This window comes from Trachemys scripta, chromosome 22 (genome assembly GCF_013100865.1).
Source record: "Trachemys scripta elegans isolate TJP31775 chromosome 22, CAS_Tse_1.0, whole genome shotgun sequence".
Lineage (NCBI taxonomy): Eukaryota > Metazoa > Chordata > Testudines > Emydidae > Trachemys > Trachemys scripta.
In genome coordinates this window covers 9,547,830-9,569,098 of record NC_048319.1, presented here as the reverse complement: position 1 = coordinate 9,569,098, position 21,269 = coordinate 9,547,830, and the positions used below count along the sequence as shown (strand labels likewise).

Genomic DNA, 21,269 nt, shown 5'->3' with positions numbered 1-21,269 from the left:
CAAATCTAGTGCCCATCTATAAAAAGGGGAATAAGGACAACCCGGGGAATTATAGACCAGTCAGTTTAACTTCTGTACCTGGAAAGATAATAGGGCAAATAATCAATTTGCAAACACCTACCTAGAAGATAATAAGGTGATAAGTAACAGTCAGCATGGATTTGTCAAGAACAAATCATGTCAAACCAACCTAACAGCTTTCTTTGACAGGGTAACAAGTCTTGTGGATAGGTGGAGGAGTAGTAGATGTGGTATATCTTGACTTTAATAAGGCTTTTGATACTGTCTTGCATGACTTTCTCATAAACAAACTAGGGAAATACAACCTAGATGGAGCTACTATAAAGTGGGTGCATAACTGGTTGGAAAACCATTCCCAGAGAGTAGTTACCAGTCCAGCTGGAAGGACATAACGAGTGGGGTGCCACAGGGATCAGTTCTGGATCCGGTTCTGTTCAATATGTTCATCAATGATTTAGATAATGGCATAGAGAGGACACTTATAACGTTTGTGGACGATACCAAGCTGGGAGGGGTTGCAAGTGCTTTGGAGGATAGGATTAAAATTCAAAATGATTGGACAAACTGGAGAAATGGTCTGAAAGAAACATGATGAAATTCAAATAAGGACAAATGCAAAGTACTCCACTCAGGAAGGAACAGTCAGTTGCACACATACAAAATGGGAAACGACTGCCTAAGAAGGAGTACTATGGAAAGGGATCTGGGGGTCATAGTGGATCACAAGCTACATATGAGTGAACAGTGTAACGCTGTTGCAAAAAAAGCAAACATTCTGGGCTGTATTAGCAGGAAAACACCATGACAATTTCAAACCCTTTCTGAAGCAGGAGTAATCTGGCCTCTGGGACACTTAACCATGGCGGGGGGGTTTGCACTGGTTGCTAAATTTGGGGTCAGGAAGGAATTCCCCCACAGACTTGGTGTTTCCTCATCTTTCTTTAGGCTGAGGTGTGCCTGGCTCACATAATCAATTTCCCAGAACTGCAACTGGGGAGCAGGGGGTGAGGAAAGGGACTAGCCTTTTCTCTCCTCTCTGCTGTAATTAGAGAGGGGGCTCAAGCCATAAAGTCTGGATCCAGATTTCAAACCCCATCCCCCAAGTTTGGGAGAGTTTGGATCCAGGACTTTGGTTTGCAGCATAAGGATCAGGTCCATTTGCAGAATTTGGATCTGGCCCTGCCCCGGGTTTGAATTCAAACACAAGGGGACGGGTGAATGGACCAGGGCTTATCTCTAGTTTAACCCAGTGGCACACCCTAGTTTTACGAGGCGTGCGGTTGCCAAGAGCTTGGATATTGGTATTTTGCTCAAACTGGCTGGTGCAGTGTGCGCTCATGAACAGAGATGCAGGAGGGCAGGCAAAGCAGGTTTTATCTCTTCCCCGGTGGTGTGCAGTGCGCTTTCCTCTCTGGGAACAACCTCACCAGCTTCTCTCCCTTGGCAGAGGGAGCCCAAACATGCCGAGCGTATTCACCTATCTCACCTCCGAAGTCGACTGTTGCGAAGGCAACTTTGAGCACTCTGAGGTCATCGCGGAGTACTACAACACGGTGAGTGTGAGCAGGCAGGGGGCAAGAACTCACTATGAACTGCTGTGCAGTGACTGTGAAATTCAAACCCATCCCTGGGGCAGCTGAAAACAGCAACTGGGGGGCAAATGCTGTGTATAATCGAGGGAAGAGGCAAGTGGAGATGGGATAGGCCGGGCAGGTCTGAGAAGTGGGCTGTCTCCGGGCACCCCTCTGCTTTGAGTATCAGTGTTTCGGGAGAGTGGGTATGGAAAGAAGTGCTAAACTCCAGGTAAATCATGGGATATTTATTGCTGATGAAAGTGAGATGCTGACAGCATTGGCTAGGGTGACCAGATGTCCCAATTTTATAGGGACTTTTGGGTCTTTTTCTTACATAGGCTCCTATTACTCCCCCACCCCCATCCCAATTTTTCACACTTGCTGTCTGGCCACCCTAACATCAGCTGGAGTTGGGGATCCAGGAGGTGGGTATGGTTCAGGGTTCCCACTCAGAGAGCTCTGCAAAAATCCTGCTTTTCAGTCCGGCAGGTCTTCTGCCAGTTGCTCTATATGCCACAGCGAGATTCATGTAATACGGAGAAAAATACATGAGTGGCTGAAACGCACTGCAAGCCAGCTTCTGAACCCAGGACTCCAGAAAGTGGAATGTTAATGCAATAACAAACCACATCCCCGCCACACTTAAGAACGCAGTCATTGCCCGGCTAGATCAGCTGAGGGGACCCATCTAATCCAGGGTCCTCTCTCTGATAGTGGCCAGGACCAGCTTTTTCAGGGGAAGGTGCTGAAGTAGGCAGTCATGGCATAACCTGCCCTGGGAATGTTTCCTCCTACCCCCATCCCCAATAGTTAGGGGCTGGCTTAAACCCTGAAGCATGTGAATGTGGATCCCTCCCCAGGCTCTGTTCTCATTCTGGATGTTCCCATCATCCACAAAGATGGTTCTTCCTTTTGTGATGCCTCCCAGTTTTAACAATTCCCTTAACACGGTACTGCAGCTTCCGCCTACTAACCCACTGCCAGCGTCTCCCATCCAATTAGCGCACAGTTCTCTATGGGTAAAGCTACATTGCGGCTGGGAGCGAGCCTCCCAGCCCCGGCAGACAGACGGGCGCTCAAGCTAGTACACTAAAAACAGCAGCACGGGCGTTGCAGCACTGGGGATAGCTCAGGCTAGCCAGCTGCATCTAAACCTGTCTGACCCCCTGAGTCCCAGCTCGGGTGACTAGCCACTGCCTGTCCCACAATGGCCACACTGCGTTTTAGTCCACTAGCATGAGCCTGTCTATCCAGGCTGGGAGGCACAGTGCCAGCTGCAGAGTAGGCATTACCCTGAAGTCCCCAGGACAAATTCCACCTTAGTGCAAGTGAACACAAATCCTACAGATTTCAAAGCGGTATTGCACCTGCTTGCACCAGAGCTGAGTCTGGTCCAGACAGAACGCCCACTTGGTCTACATTACCCTGGTCTTACACAAGCCAGAAAATGTCATCATCAGTGCAAGTATCCCTACATTGCCACTGGCACCCACTGTCTGACTGACTAAGCACATAACTTGCACGGCAAGTGGCGGTGCATCGCTGCTGGATGGGCCCATAGCAGACGGGGGAATAGCACGCAACGACTCTAACATTTTTTACACTTGAGTAACTCAAGTCAGACACTTAGGATTTTCAAATGTGACTAGCGGTTCTCAGTGCTCCTAAAGGGGCCTGGTTTCGGAAAGCGGTGAGCAATCCGCCCTCTGAAAACAAAGCTCCTTGGAAGCGTCTCCAACCTAAAAAATCAGGAGTCTTGGCCCTGTGTTTTTTAGCACCTAAGTAAGTTCAAAGGTAGAAATGTCAAGAGAGGTAGGAGCAGAGTCCTGTTTTCAAAAGAGACTTGGGCTCTTCAGGCCAGATTGTTAAAGGCACTAGAGCACCTAAAGATGCTGATAAGCACCTAATGGGATTCTCAAAAGGACCTAAGGCCCTGATTCTCAAAGGCATTTAGGAGGAAATCAATGGGAGTTAGGGGCTGAAATACCTTTGAGAAGGTGGGCCCAAGTCACTTTTGAAAAGGAGACGTAAGCATTGGGATGCTGAGCCAAGCAACAACTTTAAAAAACTGGAACTGAGGCTCTTAAATCCCAGAGGTGCTTCTGAAAACGTTACCTTAAGTGTCTAAATATGGGGTTAGGTCAGAGGTGGGCAAACGACTGCCCGTGGGACCGTCCTGCCCGGCCCTTGAGCTCCCGGCTGGGGAGGCTCGCCCCCGGCCCCACCCCGGCAGCCTCAGCTGACGGCACCGCCAGCGCTCTGGGCGGTGGGGCTGCAAGGTCCTGCTGGGCAGCGTGGCTGCGAGAGCTGCTGGGTGTACTGTCTTAAATTGCTCCCTGTAGGAATGTGCTATTTACGGGGCACCAGGACTGGCAGCCGTAAGTAGTACACCGTAAGTAGCGCATTCCTACGGGGAGCAATTTAATACACTGCACCGGCCCTCTGTACACTTTCAGAACCCCGATGTGGCCCTCAGGCCAAAAAGTTTGCCCACCCCTGGTTTAGGTGCTTAACTTTCAAACCTGGATGCCTAAAGTTCTGACCTAACCAGGTTTGTCTTATGTCATTTCCACTAGCCAGGCCTCCTACACGAGCTTGTCTCTCATAGGATGGAGAATGAGCTAAAAGTATTTTTATACCCAGGTGCCCAACTAGTGAGACCAAGAGCGAATATAGATTATGCAGACAGCGTAAACTTACTGGATTTGTTCTGGTGATGAAGTGGCTAGTTGCGTCCCTTCAGTTTGAACACGGAGCAACTGCTCAGAGAGAGAGAGAGATTTTTGTGGTCCTTGGGGGCACCTGACCTCACTTACTCCAATTGTACACTTATTAGGCCCAGAACCTAGGGTCCAGATGTCCCGATTTTATAGGGACAGTCCCAATTTTGGGGTCTTTTTCTTATATACACTCCTATTACCCCGCACCCCCATCCCAATTTTTCACACTTGCTGTCTGGTCACTCTACCAGAACCACAAAGGGATACAGGCTCTTAACTTCCATTGAAATCAATGGACATTAGGGGGCTAAATACCTTTGTGGATCTGGGCCTTACTTCTTTGACTGCAGTGGAGTTGCTCCCCATGAAGGTAATTTTGATCCATACTCAGGTTCAGCTCCCGATTCAGAAAGCATCCCTTAAGTGGGTGTTTTGCTTGAAGCGTGTACTTAAATCCCATGGGATGGAAGCAGGTCCCTGGGGCTGAAGCATGTTCTGAAGTGCTGTCCTGACTGGGAGTGGACTTAAGAACATTCATAAGCGCTCTCCTGAATAGGGCTCTTGCATTCAGGTGTAAGAGCCCAATCCTGCAAGATGCTGAGTACCCACAGCTATTCCATTAAAGTCAAGGGGAGTTGAGAGTACTCAGCACCCCTCAGAGCAGGCCCTCAGCAAGAAGAAAATCAGGACCATCGTCTTCTTCTTTGCATCCACCGTAACTGGCCGTATTTCCACTTTAAAAGCCCTCCCTTCCCCCATAGCACTGTTCCATTGAGCTTGGGGCCGTGATAACGCTTTCAGGTTGTGCACTGGCAAACAGACCCACACCTGCAAACGCTCTCACGCGGTCTCCATGGAGAATGCAGCACGGCGTCCACTAACGAGATGCAACATTCAACAGATTATCATATGTTCTCCAACTGGCAAACATGGGATTGAGTCGCTGGTGATGATAACGTGGCTGCTAGGCTACAGTTAGCAAACATTGCTTTGACCCATTGTTGCAGGGCGTGGCTGAGCCATGGTGGTTAAAAGATCAATAAGCATCTCAGAAAAAAGGAGGACTCTAGGGTGGGGCTGGTCATAGGATATGGAGCCTTTCACCTATAGATCCATAGTGATCAAAAGTCACTGCCGCTTGTCCTTTGTTCAGCTTTGGGCCTGATTCTCCTTTACGCTGCACCTGGTGCTGTCATTTTCACCAGTACAAAATGAATGTAAACTTGCCACCAGATCGGAGTGGCAGCACCTTATACTCACTTTGCAATGGTGGAAGCAACTGCGCAAAGTGAAGGAAAAATCAGGTATCAGAGGGGTAGCCATGTTAGTCTGAATCTGTAAAAAGCAACCGAGGGTCCTGTGGCACCTTTAAGACTAACAGAAGTATTGGGAGCATAAGCTTTCGTGGGTAAGAACCTCACTTCTTGCATCTGAAGAAGTGAGGTTCTTACCCACGAAAGTTTATGCTCCCAATACTTCTGTTAGTCTTAAAGGTGCCACAGGACCCGCTGTTGCTTTTTGGAAAAATCAGGCTCTCTCTTTATTTCTCTCTCTTCCATCTCAGTCTGCTTTGTCTTTCCTATTAAGCTTTCCTCCTGCGTCTGGCTTTCTTCCCTTGTGGGTTTGTTGCTAGTCATTCGTTTAGTTTTGAATTTTAGTGGGACTTGCTGCGGGCAGGCAATGGTTATTTCAGTGACACCAGCAGTCAATTATTCTTCTATCTCAGAAACATCCTAGACTGAGGCAGGTGCAATGGTCACGTTTAGATAGCTACAGCTACTATCCGAAATCCATCTCTAGTCTCTGCTTTGCAAAGACATCTATGGGAATAGTGTTCCTAACCAGTCTAATGTGGGCTTCCTAGCCAGACACAAACCAAGCCCAACCTCAGAAGGGCCTGCAATCACAACTGAAACTGAACCCAACAGATACAGTTTCCTCAGGACCCATTTTTGCTTCCTTATCTCATCTTACATTCGTTCTGTGATTTGTGTGAAGTCGCACAGTAAGTCTGTGGCAGAACCAGGAATAGAAGAACCCAAGGTCTCTGTTCTCCCAAGTCTGGGCTCAGATCACATCAGCACATATGATTAATAATTATTAATTATAATCAATAATAAATCATGAATGGTCAATTATCATTCTAATTGCAGTGCAAGTACATAGCAGTAAATCAATATTTCCAAGACAGCAGGACAGCTGTAAACTCACATAGGCAAGTAACATGAGAACATAAGAACGGCCACACTGGGTCAGACCAAAGGTCCATCTAGCCCAATGTCCTGTCTTCCAACAGAGGCCAATGCCGGGTGCCTCAGAGGGAATGAACAGAACAGGTGATCATCAAGTGATCCATCCCCTATCGCCCACTCTGTTTCTGGTAAATATAAATAAATGGGAATTAGATCCAGATAAATGTATAAATGAAGAAAATCAATAAATCCATTAGAAGTTTGTCACCGATCAGTCACTCTGGTATCCACCTGTATTTAGGGCCTAATCCTGCACCCATCGAAAGATTTGCAATTGATTTCAGCGGGAGCAAGACTGGGCCCAAAGATTGTGGGAAACTCAGGGTAAGGAATTTGGGCCAGATCTTGAAAGAGATTCAGGCACTTCAATCTGAAAATAGGCACCCAGTGGGATTTTCAAAAGGCGCACTGCTCCCGGGGCTCCTTGCACAGCACTGTGCACATTGTCTTAGAGTCTGCTTCTGCCAAGCACGTAAGCCAATTGTTCCATCAAGTGGGTTGACTGAGAAAAGGGCATAGAAAGGTAACATAGCCAGCTGCATTATCAGAGGAATCTCCGCCCGGCTGATGGTGGAGAAGAGAAACCTGTTTTGCTTTTCATGCTTGAAACTGAACTGATTTGGATCAAACTTTTTTGTTTGTTTGTTTTAAATTCCCTCCAGGCTCAGGCCCAGCATGGAAAATTTCAGCACAAAAAAGGAACTTGTTTGGGAAGTTATTAGCAGCTAGAAAGAGGGGTTAGAATTGAAGTTGGAATTCAGGCTTAACTAGATAGCATAATGCCTCTCATTCTGCCTATTATACCCAGTGCTTTAACTAGCTGCTAACAAACTGCTGTGCCAGATAACCCAAGACCAGGATATATTGTGTTGAGGGCTATATTCTGCTCCCAGCCCCACTAGGGCTTCTCCATGCACCACCAGCAGCAGCTACACTAGAGTGCTGGACCGCTGGTCAGGGCATTGTCAGGATCGCACAGGTAGAATCAACAGCAGTGTAGTGTGTCCACGCTAGCCAGCTTCCTCCAGGTGAGCGTCTGCCCGGCACGCAGGATTCTAATCCACCACTGTAGTCCCATTGCACTCTGGGTAGCTCTTTTATAGGCAGATAGCATGGTCTAGTGGGTACAGCATTGGCTTAGCAATCAAGAAACATGGGATCTATTCCTGGCTCTGCCACAGACCTTCTGCAAGTCACTTTCCCTTCTACCTCATGTCCATCTAGGTGGCAAACTGTTTGGGGGCAGAGACTGTCTCATGAGGTGTTTGTGCTGTTCCCAGCACAATGGGGCCCTGATCTCAGTTGGAGCCTCCAGCTGCAATCGTGTTTTTATTAATAATGATCCCACCGTTCTATGAAGCAGCAGCTTGTGGGAAATTTCAAAAGGCCTTCTACGATTCCAAGTGGACCGTGAGTGTCAAACTCCCATCACTCCTTGGGAACGACCACCATTTCTGTGGCATTCTCTCCAAATATAGGCTCGGCTGAATGGCCCAGTCGTCTTTGTCTCTCAGCTGAGGCATAATCTAATGAAGCCATCTGAATTAGCGTAAGTGTCTGCTCGGTACATGCTAAATCTGTTCGGCTTGGCTATGCTGCAGCTGGAGTTGTATTTTCCAGCTCAGGTAGACAGACACATGCTAACTTTGACTGAGATCGCAGTGTAGCTGCAAAAAGAACAGGAGTACTTGTGGCACCTTAGAGATTAACACATTTATTAGAGCATAAGCTTTCATGGACTGCAGCCCACTTCTTCGGATGCATATAGAGTGGAACATATATTGAGGAGATATATATACACAGGCTAGCTGCCTAAGTACTTACTGGGGTCTTAGATGGGACTGGAGTCAGGGTGGCTACAGATACATTGATATTTTTAGCATGCTAAGTTGATCAGAGCTAGTGCGTTTACATCTACCTGGGCTGGGAATTATACCTCCAGCTCCAGTGTAGACATGCCCTCTGATCATGGCTTCTTGTTGTTAATGCATAGGATCCCATGGACGGGGAGCGGATGGGTGTCATGCAGAACCCTCAAGCTAGTCCCTCAGCCTACCCTCCATCAGCTTGCTTCATCGGTATTTGCTTCTACTGTTAGTAGCTTAAGCCCTGAGGGCCCCAGGATGTCAGGTAAATCTGGCTTGTGAGCAATAATCATTGATTATGCTACATAATCATTCTCAACTACTCAGGTACAGCATGGTGAGAAAGTCTCTTTGCCTTCTGGACAAGACCCGTTCTCTACCAATCACAGATGTAGTGGTTTGCTCTCTGCCCCCACCTGGCCAAATCCTGCTCCGCGTTATAGATCTGGGTGAAATATTTTCAGCAAATAGTAAATTTGCAGAAAAGTGCATGGCCGTGTGTGTGACTAATGTGGGCTGAATTTGGCAAGTAGTTTCAGCTGGGAAAAAAAACAGAAAAAATTTGGGGGGAAATGTCAAACAAATGTTTCATTTTGACATTTTCCAAATGAACAGTTTGGGCACTTTGTTTCCAATCCACATTTTAAACACTGCAGTCGACCCAAAGGAAATTCTTTTTTTTTTTTATTTCGTGACTTGAGGAAAACTGAAAAAAAATCAGTTCTGGTTCCAAATGAACTCGATCCCGCCCCTGGTTTGGCCATTGAACCGAAAAATCAATTCACGCCACACTCTCAGTTCCACCCTTACTAATCCAGAGACAAAATGAAGAGCAAGTGAAGATCAGGTTTTTCAGCAGCACCCAGGAGAGTTAGATGCTCAGTTTCCACTGGCTTGCAGTGCGAGTCAGGCACCTCCCTCTCTATGGTGCTTTTGAAAATCCCATCCAGCTTGATTAACCCTCGCTGCACTGAGCAGCTAGAAACACGTCAGTGTTTTACTTTTCCATGTGGGCCATTGCTCATTTAGCTCCAGTTATATAATCATGAATGGGAGGGGAGGTGTGCCCAGGAGACAGTCTCACTATTAAAAGGTGGGCCAGAAGTCTAAGAACACCTGTGCCTGAAGGAAAATTCTTTGGGGCAACTGCTAATGTCAGTTGAACCTGTTTCTTGAGGGTTTTTTTCCTTTTGCCAGAGAAACTGTCTCTGCTCTTGCAATGCAGGATGGATTCAGAGTCGGATTATGATATGATACAGTGTCTGAAACGGGCCCAGGCTGATACTCCTGGATAGGTGTGCCTGGCCGTGGGACAAAGGTGTCATTTGTATGTACAGCCCCGCTCCGTTGGTGACGGTTAGAGCATGAGATGGATTCCAAAGGAGTGGCTTGGAGATACCACCTGCTAAACGACCGGTTTCAGTCTGACTGGGATCTAGGGAAAAGAACAGCCTGGTAGTTCTTGCTGCCTCTTCTGGTATTTTCCCTAGAGGAGATCCCCTTTCTGTGGAAATGAATTTAGTGCCAGTGAACAGCACTCACCTAAGCCATGTACAGTGCAGACAGCTTCTTTGCAAAAATCTTCCACCCCTGCACCTCTAGCCTGATCTGCAGCATGTCCTGTTACACCGGTCCAGGGCCTCCTTGCACAGCTCTGCTAATGCGCCGTCCTCACTGGCAGTAGCTCTGCTCTCCCAGTCCAGGTTTGCGCCTAAACTGAGACTGAGAATCTTGCCAAATGAAGTGACCTGGACAAATGGGGACCTACAACTCCGACTCACTCTCTTCAAGAGCTCAACCTGTATGTGAACCTAAAAGATGGAAAGCCAATGAGCTGAATTATAGATTAATTCCTGTTGCCATCCTTGTCTTGTTTAGCAGCTTGGAGGAGGTCAGTTGCTACTTTCTAATTTTCTAAAGGTTCACTGCTGAGGGTTGTGGGCTGTCATTATGGCCAACAATATTATTGTGCCTCATCATCTAACTGCCAAGCTTAACTGCCCTGATTTCAGCTTGTCTGATTTTTCTTGATTCTCATTTGCACAGTTCCCAGTCTAGCATCCTCCTGTATATTATACCTTTCCACTAATCTCAGCTCTTGTGGTGCTTCACATACTGCATTCTTTGGGAAATCGTGTTGAGATCAGGTAATTAAGGACACTGTTGCAATGCACAATAAAGCAGAGAAACGTCTGCGTGGGCAACCTTAAACATCCTCGTTTAAGATCGGCTGAGTGTTTGATTGAGCAACCTGCACTAATTCCTACAGCTAACTCCTGTAATCTGCACTCTGCCACCCTTTCTGTGCACACTTTCTCTCCATTTGTCCTTGGCAATCCCTGTTTGTTCTCTAGGAGTCTGGTTTTCAGGAATTTTTTTACAGCCTGTTTGTGATTTTTACAGCTTTGGTATGTTTTCTCGGCCTTTCTTGAACATTTTGTCACTGATCTCACCGGTGGGACTAGTATTTCCTCTTGTGTCTGTTGTGTCACAACCTGAAGATATGAAGGGAAAGGTTGCTCCGATTCTAGCTTTGGTTAATTGCCCAGTCCAGGGTGGGAATGCTGCAAGAACTGGTGCTAAGTTACAACAGGCAGATCGCCTTGGCCTGAAAATTCCTGTAAATAAAAGCATCAACTTGTCTCATGAAAGACTGGATGCAATTCAAGATTCATCCGTAGAAGTTAAAGGAGAGAGTCAACATCTGCATCCCAAATATGCTAGCCTGTGCACCATACCTCTAACAACTTCATTGTAGCCTGCAGCCATGAGCTGAGATCCTTTTGGGTCTCACCAGATAAGCAAAGCCTGATCTTGCAATCAGATTCATGAGATGAATGAGAGTCCACTCGGATAGGAGGGTCCACCTCTGCAGAACTGACTGCAGGATCAGGGCCCAAGTTCGTACTAGATGAGAGACAAAAGAAGGACCACCTAGGTGAGGCAAAAACAACAAGGAGTCCGGTGGCACCTTAAAGACTAAGAGCTTTATTTGGGCATAAGCTTTCGTGGGTAAAAAACCTCACTTCTTCAGGTGCTAGGTGAGGCAGGAAGTCATCTTGGTTGTTCCTCATCTGGCTTTCTTCCCTCTGGCTCATACTTAACAGATGCATCCCAAAGGTGATACCTTTCAGATGAGATGTGACACCAAGCTCCTGACCCCTGTGGTCTGTAGAGATTTTGGGGCATTTTTCACAAGAATCGGGCTGTTAGCTCTGGTGTCCTTGCTACATTCCACCTCCTTCAATTCCTCTTGCAATTTCAACTGGATAAAAGATTCCTCTTGCGCAAAACTATTGTGGGACATTGCTGAACCAGACACGGGTTCTCTCCTTTTATTCCTCCTTCAGGCTTGGCACTGGCTACAGGTATAGCGGGGCAGAGTTAACTTGGCCCATAGGCTCTCTGCTGGTGTGGGGAGTCTTTGCCCCATGACACCATCACTGGAGGTTTTTAAGAACAGGTTAAACAACGCCTGTCAGGGACGGTGTGAGTATACGTGATCCCACCTCAGCGCAGGGGGCTGGACTAGATGACCTCGCAACATGCCTTCCAACCCTACAGAATTTCTGTGATTCTAAACATATTAAAACATGCTGTATTAGTAACATTGTAACAAAGTGCTTTGACGATGGACTGGGAAGAGTCATCTTGTCATGTTAATTTTAAAAACTATGATTAACGGATGTTTATTTCTTCATGGGATCACTTCAGTACTGAATAGCTGCCACCTCTCTCCCTACCCTCCACCCTCTCCCCCCCAAATAACAAATGCTAGTTCTTCCCCATCATGCCTTACTAGCCTCTTTATGCAAATCTCCTCGGCCCAACCAACACCACCCAGATTCCCATGTGTGTTCAGGGCTAGCTGGGCAGAACAGGTGGTACTAGAGGAGTTTGGGGAAAGAGTCGGGGAGGGGAGAGAGTGGGTGGGTGGGTGAGCACTGGCATTTCTGTGGATATACTTGAGTAAAGAAGCCAGTTTAATCTCACTGGGCCAGACTCACTCCTGACATGTCTCCATTGACTTGCACGGAATTACACCAGGAATCTGGCCCAAGGACGGCTCGCTGACTTCAGTCAGAAAGAATACAGCATTACCCTCCGCCCCAGGAATCACTCTACGCCAGTGGTTCCCAAACTTTAACAACCCATGAACCCCTTTCACTAAAATGTCAAGTCTCGCGAACCCCCTCCTAAAAATGAATATTTCCAGGGATTTTCTCCTTCACCTGAGTATAAATTATAAAAGCCGTGATCTTGGAAATATAAAATTTGTTTTTATGACACGCTTATTACAACACTATTATTATTATTATTGATCATTACAGTATTTTTATTACATTATGAAAACGGCAACACTCTGCCAAGATCTCACTTTCGGAGCTTGTACAGTTTGAATAAGCTTGTTATAAGACAAGGCTCCTATGTTTCATCAGATGTGAAACAGCATGAAGGTATTTAAGAAGCCAACTCAAAGAGTTCCTCCTACACAGGCATTCAGGGCTTGAGCAGTCCAGGCAAACAACGCACGTTACAACAAAGCTTAAATTTGTTCTTCGTAATCATTTTAAAAATACTAGCTGCCTATTTCATTTTAAAAACAGCAAAAAAAATCCATCTCCCTTTCCATTTCTTATAAGGAGTCTTGAAGTTTAAATCTCCTCAGTGTGGTAGATAGGCTTGCTTTGATCTGCTTAGCTCTTGGAAGTCAGGGGCTCCGGGCTGCTGGCCCTTATGCTGCTCAGAGTCCCTAGGGACAGCTCTGTCCGCCATTAGGGAATTTTTTCCCGAGAACCCCCTGTAACATTTCATGAACCCCCAGGGGTTCATGAACCCGTTTGGGAACCACTGCTCTACACCCATGTTCACCCCTGCTTTCTGATTGACAACTTCGCCTTGTGCATCTTTAACAACACCTCACTCTCATACAGTGCTTTTCGCTGGAGGTAGGTAGCCATTTTATAGAGGGGGAAACTGAGGTATGGAAAGGTGAAGTGACTTGCCCAAGCTGACACAGGGCCCTTTGCCCTTTAAGCTGGATGTGTGTGTTGCTTGTTGTTTTTCAGATCAGCAATGTGAGTTTCTTCCTCCTTTTCCCCATCTTGCTGTACCTGAATCACCAATATGTCCGGCAGCGCCCCCTGTCCGCCTATAGCCTCTCCATCATGCTCCTATTAATAGGTATGTTTCAGGGTTACTAAAAGGCCTAACATAACCCCCATTGCCTTCAGCTTTCGAAAGGACCAGACTGGAAGTGACAAGGAGTGAGATTCTGTTCTGGGCTACCCCTCCTGAGAGATGCTGCAGAAAGGACAGAGCCTGAAAGATAGCTTCAGGCACCTCGGGCATGTCTACACTGCAGCAATAAGTCTCAGAGCCTGGGTCGATCGACTCGCCGGGTTTCAGAGCCCAGGCGTCTCCTGCCCGAGCGGGAAAGTCTACACGCGGCTGGGTTTAGCTCTGCCGCCCACGCCCCGCAAGCCTGATCCATTGACTGGGCTCTGAGACTTGGCGCCATGGGGTTTTTCCTTGCAGTGTAGACATAGATTCTGTGCTGCCTGCAGGATTTAAAATGGCCCCAGGCCTCAGACTTCAATGGGCTGGTTTGCAGCCCAGAATCCTTGGAGGGCTGAATCCTTCAGGCATGCCAGGGTCTGCGAGGGGGCACTGGGCGGTACATGCCAACCCTAAGCTGCATTTGGACCAAGTGATTTCTCCCCAGCCCCTTTATGTCACCAAAGCAGGAGCCAGAATGCAGCCCAATAATTATTTTTCCCTCTGGGTTACCTATCTTCTCAGTAAAGCCTTGGGGGCCTGCAGGATTATTTAGCCCTTTTCCACGCCAGGTACGTCTACACTGCAGCTGGGAGGTGTACATGTGCTCGCTTTGCTCGAGCTCCCACGCCAAAATAGCAGGATGGCCGCCGGCGTCCGTACCTAAGACCTCGGATGGGGTGGTACTTGGGTGGCCAGCCTGAGGTGTCTCCCCGGCCACTGCAGCCTTTTAGCACACTAGCTTGAGCACACCTAGTGCAGGTCCGTCTACCCGAGCTGGGAACGACCCCTCCCAGCTGCAGCGTAGATACACCCACGGACGTTTCGAGGAGAGTCTCAGGTTCACAATTTTGGATTTACCCCTTCTTCTCTTATTATGGAAAAGAGTGAAAAGAAGAGGATTGATCAGCGCCTCCATCATCCCAGGACACCACCCGCAGGTCCCCTCTGCCTCACTTCCCCACAGGCTAAGACGCTGATTCAGGAAGGTCCATAAGTACACGGTTAACTATAAGCACAGAACTGCACTGGGATGTGTGCCACCTTAGACGAGTGCTTTGGGACCTTCCTGAATCAGGGCCTCCATGGGGAAAGAGTCCTTCACAATGTGTAACAGCGACCCAGCCACCGAACTAGCAGCCCTGACAATATTAAAGACATTCGCACTGGCACGGGACGAATTCCCTTCATGTAGACTCTGAGCAGATTCCCCCTCTGCTCTGCATGGCTGGCTGGGCAGTGCCTGGGAGCTACCGTAGGAAGAAGGGGTGGTGTGTTTATCTGGAAATTGAAACTAGGAGCATATGCTGTCTGCCATGGAAACCTCCCCTGCCGCCCAGTCCCACAAGCCTGATTCTCATTTACCCTAAGGCCCGGTCATACTTGAGTTGAAGGCCCTTTTACCTGGCCAGAAGCAGTGTAAAGAGGCTTCCGTGTAAACAGGAATCAGGCCCAAAGGGTTCAGATATCCCATTCGCTGACTGCTGGCTCAGCAGAGGCTGTAGGTCCTGTCCCAGGGATACGCCAACCCCCGAACGGGTGCCCAGCACGACCTCCTCTGGTTAACCCAGGAGTGCTCTTGCCACCTCCCAAGGGAGTCCCCCCAGTTCTCCTCTACTGGACAGGTGGGGCTGGACCCCAGTCTCCATTATAAACATCCAGCCCTGCTGTGTCCATTGGGATTGGACAGGAACAGCAGCTAGGCAAGATTTGGCCGAGTGCAGGCACTAAAAGGCAGGGATGGGTCCTGCAACACAAGCACCAAGGGGCTGGTGGGATGGAACTGAACTGAGGGATCCTCTGAAGCAGAGAATCGCCCCCAGGAATTGAAGTGGATTGTCTCCTTGAGGGGGGTGCTGAGCTGGGAGGAGGAAGGTTATTAACACAACCAGCCTCACTCATTGCAGGTATTTTCTCTACCTACTATCACCTGACTCTGAGCTATGTGGGACAGCTGCTGGACGAGCTCTCCATCCTCTGGACACTCGCCTTGACGTACACCTTTTGGATCCCAAAATGTTACTTCCCGGGATTCATCAAGGACAGGTACGACCTGGGCGGGATGCGTGGTGCAGATTCCAGCAGCTGCCTTTGGGTGGGCTGTGACACTATATTGGACTTGTCTGATCCATAGAATCCCCCATTCATCAGCCAGCCTTGCTGAGAGGAGACACCCAGCAGAGTACCATCGCTTGTACTGGGAACCAGAAACCTCATAGTTCCCAGGCAGAAGCTCTGTCCATGGACCCATGAGGGGATCCTCTGTCAATGGTGGAATCTCCATCCTTAGAGGTTTTTATGGCCTAGCTTGACAAAGCCCTGGCTGGGAAGATTTAGTTGGGGTTGGTCCTGCTTTGAGCAGGGGGTTGGACTAGTTGACCTCCTGAGGTCTCTTCCAACCCTGAGATTCTATGATTCCATCCCAAGAGCTTATCTCAGCTGGAGTTGGCTCTCTTTGCAAAGCTTACCACGAGGATGAGCATGGAGAATTTCAAATACAGGGACTTGGCAAGATTGTTCTTACAGGGCATGTGCCTGAGTGGAGAAGACTTGGGTTGGCCACGTTAGAGACCTAAGATCTAGCCCCTGTTCGTATAACCTCTCAGTGGGTAGCAACCGCTATACTGAGGTTGCCTAATGCTTCCCATTATACGTATTTTCCCAACCATTTTTATTTTAAGAGTCTAGCGTCTCCATGTTCTGGCAGGGATGCTGGCTTATTAATAAGGATGAAGAATTATCATCACCAGTTGCTGCAAAGAGTGGGTTTAGGACACATAGGTCTCCCAGTTCCCAGCCCACCAGGCCTCAGTCAAAGGGAATTTTGATGGATGAAAACATGAGGATGAGGGCGATGTTCCATCTTGTCTGTGTCCTGTCCCATATGGGGGGTTCAGTTCAGGATTTCTGCTTCCGCATGATGCAGGGAGATTCTGGGGAGCATGCTCAGTGCAGGTGGAATATTCAGACGTTTTTAGCAACAAATAAGAAACTCTATCGAGCACAGGCAAATGGGGATTTTCAGCCGTTTATAACTCAGCCAAATCTGGCTGGATTTTTGTGGGGACAGCAAAAGGCTGCCCCCCGGACCATCGCCTGCCAAATGTCAAGTTCCTGCTCCAGAACATGACGATAGAAGAACTCTTAAAATAAAAATGGTTGGAAAAATATTGATAATGGGCAGCGTTGGGCAACATCATTATACTGGTTGCTACCACTCCTTCTTTAGCACCTCCTGTGTTGCCCTCTGATCACTAAAACCTCTTTCTTATTTCCTTATCCTGGTTAATTTCTGGAAGGCCTTGATCTCCCTGTAACTGTCCCTGCAGTATCTTCCATGCCCAGATGGTCATTCTGATCAACTGAGGGACATGGATGCAGCTTGGTATGCAAGAGGATGCGCTGCCTATCCCTGGGCTCTGTCCCCAAGAGCAGAGACTAGGGCCACATCTGCCCCAATCTCAGGCTTTTTGTCTGAGCCTCAGGCTTTGGGGGGCTTTTTTGGGGCAGCCACCAAAATCTCAGGACTGTTGGTTGGAGCTGGGTCACTGCAGATAGGTGCTCCCATTGCAGCAAGCGAGAAAGGATGACCGAATACTACGGTTGCCACCTTTCTAATTCCTGGTAACTGGATCCCTGAGGCCCCATTCCTGCCACGCCTCTTCCTCCAAGGCCCCACCTCTTCCCTCAGGCCCCGCCCCTTCTCCACCTCTTCCCCCAAGACCCTGCCCCTATCGCTTGCTCCTCTCACCCCCCGCCCTCCGGTCGCTTGTTGGATTGTCTTAAGGAGCCTGCCTGCAGATAGGAGGCGATAATGACCCGTCACCTCCCACTGCCCTGCAGTAACTTTTGGTTCGGGTGTCATTTAGGGTTGCCAGATCCCTGAAAATCAGGCACCTGGCTCCCTAAATGGCACCCAGAAGCCAAAAACCAGACTGTCTGGGTAAAAACCGGACAGGTGGCAAATAGAGCAGTGGGGGTGGAGGGGAGTCCAGACCAGCCACAAAGGAGCCCTGCGATTCTCCTTGTTCACTCACAGGGAGCAATTATTTTTCTCAGGGCTTATTTTAGTACTATTTATTTTGTTTTTGCAGCATCCCCCCCAAGTCCCCAACCAGGACCGGTGGGCCCCATTGTGCGGGGCATTTCCTAGTCAGACTAGCACTATTGCTGCTTGTCAGTAATAAACGCATGGCAAACAAGTGGCAATAAAATCTCTGAGCGAGCCCAGAGGGGGGGCTTAGGGCAGCCTCACAGCGGCAGCTCGGGATTTCTCATTGTGGGGCGAGGGCAGGGTTGGGGGGACAGTCTGGCTTCCCCCTTCAGGCCAGTGAGATGGCCCTGACGGTGTTGCTGTGACTGCGCCCCGGCGCTTTGCTCTTGGTGACACTTGGAGTTTGTCATTTCCAGGCGAAAGAGGAGGTCATCGGGAGTTCACAGCAGAGCCATGGGCGGGAGGAGCTGGGGAGGGACCTTGCAAGGGATTTGCACGTGAATGCCCCCATGCGAGAGCCCTATTGTTGTTCAGCAAGGGGCAAAATCTGCATGGGTTTGCAGGAGAAATCAAGGCCTGTCATTAGTGACAGAACTCCTGCCACTGGGCTCCATCCTGCAGTCCTAATGCACGCAAAACTCCCACTGACTATGCATCCGTCCTGCCTCTGGGTGCCTGCAGTTCCCACAAAGCAGAAGCAGGTCGTGCTTGCAGCTTCTTGTGGTCGTTTCCACTTTCTTTTCCTTTGGGAATCCCCAACTCTTCCGTGCCCACCCCAGGAGCCAGACAACCCAGCCTTACTCTCAAGGAGCCTTTTGGAAAATCCCCTCTCTCTCCCTCAGTCACGTGCCTGCTTTCTGGGAAGCGTCCCTTGGAGAACAACATTCTAGGCATATATGTTCCATTCTATGCATCCGAAGAAGTGGGCTGTAGCCCACGAAAGCTTATGCTCAAATAAATGTGTTAGTCTCTAAGGTGCCACAAGTACTCCTGTTCTTTTTGCAGACATTCTGGGGAGACTCTGTTCTTGGTCTTGTTCTCCTGGGCTCTGCTCTGTTGCTGCCTCAGTCCAACTGTTGCTCAGGTGACCCCTGCCCTCTGCCAGGCACAGCTCTGGGCCTCTCCAGGTGGATAAAGCATACCTTGGGCTCCATGCTGGGAAGGGGGAGGGCAACAGAGCATGGGACCGTGCCTCAGGGATCATTCACTCAAAGCCAGCTGCAGCAGGCCGGCCTTGTCCAGGCGCAGGAGGGCAGTGACCTAGCTATCCTATCCCAGCAGCCTGAAGGGAGGATTTTGGCCGCTAGTCCTCATCTCCCTTCCTGTGGAAGATCCCAGAGATCCAGGTGGGGCAGCTACCAGAGAACAAAATATTGTTTGCCAACATTTCAGCACAGCGGTTCCTTCCAAGAGTGATTCAGTTAATAAAACAAACAAGGTTTCCTAGCCAAAGGGAAGCCTGTGCCGTGTATTAGGGACAGAAAGACGGAACCACAACCAGACAAGCTGGCAAAAGCAGGTGTCCTACATAAGGGGCTCGATCTTGAGGATTCCCCCTGAACGCGGGAACTCCCAGGAAGCTGGTGCAGCCAGATCCATGCTGGTTCTCTTAGCCCTCCTCCACGGCATGCTGGAGGCAAAGCCAGAGTGCCCTGTGCTCCAGCAATCACAACTGGCACAATGGTCCCTTGGGGACCATTACAAGCTGCTGTCAGAACAGCTTTGAGGGACTAGATCCAACACTTCCTGACCCCGGCAGCCTTGGGAACTGAGGCAGATGTACAGTTAACTTGCTCCCACCCACCCTCCCGTTGTGCCCTCCAGGGTGTCTACTTTGGACTCGCAAGTTATTTACGTGCCAGATGTGCTCAAGATTCATATGTCCCTTCATGCTTCGGCCACCATTCCAGGGGACATGCGTCCATGCTGATGACGGGTTCTGCTCGATAACGATCCAAAGCAGTGCGGACTGACGCATGTTCATTTTCATTCTCCGAGTCGGATGCCACCAGCAGGAGGTTGATTTTCTTTTTGTTGATGGTTCGGGATCTGTAGTTTCCTCATCGGAGTGTTGCTCTTTTAAGACTTCTGAAAGCATGCGCCACACCTCATCCCTCTCAGATTTTGGATAGCACTTCAGATTCTTAAACCTTGGGTCGTGTGCTGTAGCTATCTTTAGAAATCTCACATTGGTACCTTCTTTGTGTTTTGCCACATCTGCAGGGAAAGTGTTCTTAAAACGACCATGTGCTGGGTCATCATGCGAGACTGCTATAACACGAAATATATGACAGAATGCGGGTAAAACAGAGCAGGAGACATACAATTCTCCCCCGAGGAGTTCAGTCACAATTTTAATTAACACTTTTTTTTTAAGAAGCATCATCAGCATGGAAGCATGTCCTGCGGAATGGTGGCCAACGCATGAGGAGGCATATGAATGTTTAGCATATCTGGCATGTAAATACCTTGCAATACTGGCTACAAAAGTGCCATGCAAACGTTTGATCTCACTTTCAGGTGACACTGTAACTAAGAAGCAGGTAGCATTGTCTCCTGTAAATGTAAACAAACTTATTGGTCTGAGCGATTGGCTGAACAAGAAGTAGGACTGAGTGGACTTGTAGGCTCTAAATTTTTACATTGTTTTGTTTTTGAGTGCAGTTATGTACCAAAAAGAAAATCTACATTTGTAAGTTGCACTTTCATGATAAAGAGATTGCACTGCAATGCTTGTATGAGGTGAATTGAAAAATACTATTTCTTTTGTTTATCATTTTTACAGTGCAAATATTTGTAATAAAAAATAATATAAAGTAAGCACTGTATACTTTGTATACTGTGTTGTAATAGAAATCAATATATTTCAAATGTAGAAAAATATCCAAAAATATTTAATACATTTCAGTTGGTATTCTATTATTGTTTAACAGTGCAATTAATCGTGATTAATTTTTGTAATCATGATTAATTTTTTTGAGTTAATTGTGTGAGTTAACTGCGATTAATCAGCAGCCCTAATATTAACCCTTTCAGCCAGGGCCGGCTCCAGGCACCAGCTTAACAAGCAGGTGCTTGGGGCGGCCAAGGGAGAGGGGCGGCACCTGCAGCAATTCGGGGGCGGCAGGTCCCTCACTCCCTCTAGGAGCGAAGGTCCTGCCGCTGAACTGCCACCGCCGATTGTGGGGTTTTTTTTTTCCCCCCAATTGCCGCCGCCGATCGCGATCGTGGCTTTTTTTTTTTTTTTTTTGCTTGGGGTGGCAGAAATGCTGGAGCCGGCCCTGCTTTCAGCAACTGACTGGGAAATTTCTCCGCCCTGCATTGCTGTGAAATGTACAACCATGATACTCACCCCCATCTGTCTGTCTCCCCTTTCTCATTAGGACTCAGTTTGTCTGTCTGGTCGGCATCGTCACCCTGATGTCATTCATCCAACCAGCCTTCAACGCTTATCTGCTCAACAGCATTTCCCTCCATCTCCTGTACTTAACATCTCAGGAGCTGAAAAAGTAAGATGTGGCTTTTCTTTGCAGGAAAGTTTGTTTGCACTTTAATTGCATGCTTCT

The 21,269-nt window shown here is 48.3% G+C and overlaps 1 protein-coding gene across 1 annotated transcript in view; it reads left to right on the top strand.

Moving 5' to 3' along the window:
• Positions 1 to 1,447: 1,447 nt before the first annotated feature.
• ACER1 (alkaline ceramidase 1) overlaps positions 1,448 to 21,269 on the top strand; it is a 29,741-nt gene continuing 9,919 nt past the window's right edge. Inside the window, exons 1-4 of the mRNA XM_034755430.1 lie at positions 1,448 to 1,574; positions 13,502 to 13,616; positions 15,617 to 15,755; positions 21,087 to 21,212. Coding sequence (XP_034611321.1) covers positions 1,482 to 1,574; positions 13,502 to 13,616; positions 15,617 to 15,755; positions 21,087 to 21,212 — 473 coding nt within the window. The 5' untranslated portion in view covers positions 1,448 to 1,481. The remainder of the gene's footprint in view (positions 1,575 to 13,501; positions 13,617 to 15,616; positions 15,756 to 21,086; positions 21,213 to 21,269) is intronic.